A 6,011-nucleotide genomic window follows, 5' to 3' on the forward strand; every position below is an offset into this window, starting at 1 on the left:
CTCTCCTCCCTTCACCCACCTTCCTCTCTGATGACAAAAACAGTGAATTTAGAATTGTAAGTCTTTTTCTTTTTCTTAGTTAATTATGATAAATTTATATTACAATACACAATACACAATAATTAAAAGTAACAAAAATTAATGCCAACTTACTCGGATTTTTTTTTTTTTTTTTTTTTTTTTTTGGATATAGGACTATTTTTTCTTGTAGATAATCCAGATCTTTACATTCAATAGCTGATTATGGAGGATGAATTTCTCTCTCGATTTTATTAATGCGAACAAATGACTTCCAATTTTCAAACTACACTCATCTTCAATCTCATGGCCTACAGAAAAACACACCAAATTGGTGCAAGTATTCTTTTACAGCATTATTATAATTTGACCTACATTCTTCCTAAAATTCTTACATAATTAACATAAAGTTACTTTTTGACAAGTGCAAATATGTCTCCAGTCCATAAATAAACAACTCTATTCACTTACATCGTGTATAAAGCCTTTCTATAAACATAACAAGATTCTCATATTTATAGTTTTTAAAATTTTCGTTTATAGACAGCACTGCAAAACATGGGCAGCATTTAGTGGAAATCAAACCCTTTAGACCTTACTCACAAGGCAATTATTTATCCAAAATTACAACACAAGAAGATACCCTAAGATAAGTATACAAAGCTTTGTAGTGAGCCGCATAGTGGCATTACCTCCTACAAGACAACAACTTGCACTTTGCAGAATCTACTCAAGATTCATGATCCTCCAACGCACTGTAAATTAACCTGCAAACCAGAGAAACAAAAAGGAAGAGAGCAAACAATAATTAGAATAAATGATGTCAACAATAAGATTTCAAACTATGAAAACGCTCTCTCCAATTGGATTACCAAAATATGGAAAGAAAGAGAAGAGAAACAAGATAGATAAGTTTGAAAAGTCTTTGCTTCTTTTCCCAAGGTAACTGATTAAATATCTCAGTAACATCTACCAGGTGCTTTCGCTGAGTGTACCTAATCATGAGAAAAACACACATCAGACGGATCAAGAAGCTTGGCATGAAGAATTAACAACAACAAACAAGTCGCGTATTAACACATAGGCGCACCAAACCAATCTCAAATACGTAGTTTGGCTTATATCAAATGATATCCACTGTAAATTAGTTTCAGTCAGAGATGTAGTGTTAAACTTGAAAGGCACCATGAGACCTACATTACATTCTCAACCATCCCAAAACATTAAATTATCTGAAAACTAACGTTATTAATCTAAATAATCTAAATCTCAAAGACTGTTGGTGCCTTTTAGAACTCAAGGACATAGTTGTACAACCTATAGAACAAATTCTGTTAATGTAAGATCGTAGACTGTCGGTGCTTTAAAACAATTCATACATTTAAAGAAAAGGTTGTCAATTTCACTACTTAGATGCTTTCACCCGCTATCCACTCAGCAGCACTTGGCTATTGAGTGTTTACCGGGCTTATAAGGGATAGGCTTCCTCATTCAATTCATCTTTTATTTGGAATCCAGAGGCTAGAATATAAGTGAGATTCTGATAGCTCAAATTGGGAACCAATATAAGGATATACCCCACTAAATATTATGCAACCATATCTCTAATATTGTAAAGTCCGATAAAAGAATGCAAGAATTAGAGAAACTTACAATCTTAAATTATAATAGAGGTAGGGAATACAAAATAATGACATAATCCAATGCCCTGACAAAAGATAGAAGATGCACAAAACTCCTTGGGTGATGAACTCAGGCACAACCACTTTGTTTATCCGTGATGAGGAGTCATAAGGGTTGATATAATCAAATTCAAGATCAGCTAAGCACATTAGCTGCAACAAGTTTCAAAAGCATCATAAGTTCCACAGTTCCAAAATTGTTTCACTTTCACCAATGGTATTAGGCAATATTTATCGTTAACACAGTATAAGCGAATTAAGATATCAATTCTACAACACTAGCCCAATAAACATATCTAAGCATCCAAAACAGATAGCTAGAAAGCAAGCTTGTGCCAAACAGGACGTAACAGTTGGATGTATCACATATGTAATAATGTTTATATCTAGAAATCAAAGGGCATTCAAATCGAATGTCAATCCGGAAGATAACTTAAACAGACAGGATTTCCATAGAGTAATTTGGAATACATGCAGAAAAACAAATCAAGAGAAAGAAAAGTGAAGGAAATGGTAATAGCAAGGGAAATTCTAGGGTTTAGAGAGAACCTGGAAAACGACGAGTACGAGAAGCGCAATGATAAAGAAGAAGGAGAGGAGCCAGACGTAGATATCAGCCATAGTAATGCCCTAAACTTGTGTGCAATGTGTTTCGTCTCACTCCCTGTGTGTATGATGTGAAATCAATCTCAATGCCGCGACATCGTTATCGGGCATACACGAGCCTGCGGCAGCGGAAATGGATTGAAGAAGGTGGTGAAGGAATTATAAGAAATATGCAGATTGAACGCCGCCGGAGACTGATCGCTGTGCACAAACGACCGATCGCATCTGGATGATTAAATTTTCTCAAGGCGACGGAGGCTCTCAACACCACCTTTTTTTTTTTTTTTCTTTTTTCTTTTTTTTTCTTTTTTTTTTCTTTTTTTTTTTTCTTCTTTTCTGAAACAAAAGAACTTTAAGAAGGAAAATGAGGAAGGGGCAGAAGAAGAAGAAAGAAAGGAGGGAAAATAATATAGAAAAGAAATAAAAATGTTTTTTTTTCAGAAAATGGTAAAATGTGTTTTATTTTTAGAATTGAGAAATTTTCATATATGGAATAAATGTCAGATTATTTATAAAAATAGTAAAAAAATACTGATAGATACAAATAGACTTCTATAAATCTCTTATGCATTTTAATATGCGATGTAATGAATGCTATATGATACCTTATAAACACATTGTTTTATCTAAATTAGATCCAAGTATAAATCTAACTAGAATCCTGGTAAGTCCAGAGTCGAACTCAAGGATTGTATTCTATTGATGCGATGACAATGATTGTTTTCGATCTTGATGTGAATTTTTGTTAAATATGCAATGAGTTGATATACCTATTATATGGCTAATGCAGGTAAATAATGATGGATGTGATGAGGGTCACAATCGTAAGTAAAACAGGCTAAGTGAAGAGATGTAGATTCTTAATAAATAAAATAGGATTGAGAGAAATATTCACCAATACATGAATTTCTTTGTGGTGATATCTTGTGGTCGCATAAATAGATTTTCTACATTCAAAAAGCACAATTTTTATATCTTTGGTGGATTGTGAGATTTTGTATACATGTGATCGCATGATATAATTAATTTCATGATTTTCTTATCAAGTTGTCGCATTTTTCAAGATTTTTTCTAATTGTTTTAGATAAAAGAGGTAAAATAACTTGTATTTCTACAAGTTATCACACCTCCAAATTTAAAACAATACTTTCCCTCATAACATATTTAGAGTCCTTATATATCTTGATAGTTTTGACGCATTGCCTAGACATCTCAAATTGCCTCCTATTCTAGATTTGTTAGACCAATGCTTTCCTTAGTTTTATTCTTTTACCTATGGAAATATTTCCAACCTTTAGATGTGGCAAACTTATTTTTCAAATCCCTTACTTATTTCCAAAGCCATCTTATATTCCGTTTTCAAGAATGGGCTTTTGGTTTAAAATTTAATAAAAAGATTCTCCTTAATGCATTTATTTTGCTTTGAGAATGCACTAATCCTAGCATCTCACCTTCGTTTTGGCTTGCCCCCATGGGATTCATACGGACAATCAACTATGAGCAAGGCGAGCCTTTCAGACTTAACTTACACCTTTGAAAATTTTTAACATGGGCAGCGGAATTACGATAAATTATTTTATGCATTGAGCACGATTCTCATCTTCGTTTTGGCTTGTCCCCATAGGTGTCATGCGGGCATTCAATTACGATTAGGTTTTGATCTCAACGCCTCCTTTTTTTAAACAATAATAACAAAGAGATTAAAAAAATAAATCTATTTTGAACGCATTTAGCTCAAACCTCTCCCACACCCAAATTTAGAGGGCATCAAGGTCATCATTGCTAAAAATTGGATTATGTGATGGCTTCAGAAAGATATCGAAAAGAGGTGTGAGATAAAGTTTGCAAGCATACTAATTTCAAGAAATTTTTCCTCAGGTAAAGTCCTAAAGGTATGTACTAAAACTAGTCACACTAATCATTGCGTTGGTAGCACAAGTATCATCATTGAGGTCATTTGTGGAACGTAACCAAACCAAGAAGAATATTAAGAAATCAATACAGATTTGCAAGGGACAAGTTTAAAGAAAAAGAAAAGAAAAATTGGCAGTTGGAATTAAATTCATAGTAATTGATTATAAAGATGCGGTGAAAAACATAAAAAGATAAAAAAAAAATGAAAATCATGAAGGATCCCTAATGAAAGGATCCTTGAGCGGAAGCGGATCTCCTAAATCCCAATTCTTTATAGAATCACAATTTTACAGGAAGAAGAAAGGATTATACATTTAATTTTAAACATACAACATGCTTTAGAAAATAAATAAATAAAAGGTTACAGTAAACCTCACCTTTCAAGATAATCTTCATGAATCCATTCTCTATGAAAAATACGAACAGAAAATAAAATTGGCTAATTGGGCACCACCGCAAGGAGACCTTGGTATTCTCTAGGATGAAAACCCAGGAGGAGTGGGCTCTGGCTATTTTGGATTTAGAGGGAAAAGGGAAAGAGAGGAAGAGATGAAGGAGAGTCTGTAACACTTCTCTAATATTATAGAAAAAACTAAATCCTGTGTGTTTTTTCAGGAAGAAGAAGAACTGACCCATTCAGTTTTCCACTTCCACGATAAGGAGAGAAAAGAGGGGGTAGAGAGTTACAACTCTCTCCCATTAATTAATTTAATTTAATTTAATTTAATATATATTAATATGATAACTACCTTATCATATAATAAATATTAGACTATATGTTATAGCAAATATAACATATAATCTATAGTTTTAATATTGTATCATATACAATATAACCTATAGTTTCTTTTCCTTCACCAATGACATTTAATATAAATCACATTTACATTAAATTTAACAATATGAATTCAATTCATATAATTAATATTTGAATCATATTCAAATATTTATTTCCTTTTATAAATATAATGTATCAAATACATTATAGTAATTATATTATATTATATATATATATAATTAAAAAAATTAATTAATTATATCACATATAATTACTTTCCTCAATTAATTTGAATAATTCAAATTGATCCAAAGTTTGATTCTCATTTATTTCCGTTGAGCTATTGGGGGGACCTCATGAACCTATAGATTGAAGCTCCGACGCTAATGAATAATTAATTAAACTCTTAGTTAAATTATTCACCATCTGTAACCGACGGGCATCCATTAAAGATTGTCAGTTGCACTCTTTGCACTATAGATATATTTCTATGTTCATTGGATATAATCAATCAACAGTATAATGACCCTTCACAAATTGCTCCTAAGTATAGATGGGCCAAAATTACCGTTTTATCCCTGTAGTTAAATCTAACTCCTTAAGTACCACTGATCCCTCTAATGAATAATAAATCATAGTCCAACTATGATCAAACCCTCTCGCGCCAGGAGAGGGTATGGTGCCACATTGTTTAAGTCTCTGAATCAGCCCTTAAGGGATGAGTGAATTTCATCTTGTGAAGCCGTGTTCCCAACTCCCCAATCAGATGAGTCCCCAAAATGGTAAGCTTGTTGAGTTAGCAATCTGACCACTCTCGTCCATACAAATCAAAAGACCGCCCTCATAGACAGGAGTTCACAACTCACCTAGGATTTAGGTCATGTTACCTATGGTCATCCTGGTGAAATGTAAGTCTCTATTATGAACGGCGTTATATAATGACACTAAATATTTCGTGGTCCGGTCTTATACAAACTCCTTTGTATAGAATATTCCCGCTCATATATCTCCAC

The 6,011-nt window shown here is 32.8% G+C and overlaps 1 protein-coding gene across 1 annotated transcript; it reads right to left on the minus strand.

Annotated features, from left to right (window-relative positions):
* Positions 1-504: 504 nt before the first annotated feature.
* Positions 505-2,688, minus strand: LOC120092861 (protein cornichon homolog 4-like). Its single transcript, XM_039051094.2, has 4 exons — positions 2,250-2,688; positions 1,672-1,853; positions 891-1,013; positions 505-785 (listed from the first exon to the last, which is right to left on the minus strand). The coding sequence occupies exons 1-4, from the start codon at positions 2,319-2,321 to the stop codon at positions 749-751; spliced, it is 414 nt and encodes a 137-aa protein (XP_038907022.1). The 5' UTR covers positions 2,322-2,688; the 3' UTR covers positions 505-748.
* Positions 2,689-6,011: the final 3,323 nt, after the last annotated feature.

The sequence above is a fragment of the Benincasa hispida genome, chromosome 12, assembly GCF_027475165.1.
Source record: "Benincasa hispida cultivar pf3 chromosome 12, pf3_genome.v1.1, whole genome shotgun sequence".
NCBI lineage: Eukaryota > Viridiplantae > Streptophyta > Magnoliopsida > Cucurbitales > Cucurbitaceae > Benincasa > Benincasa hispida.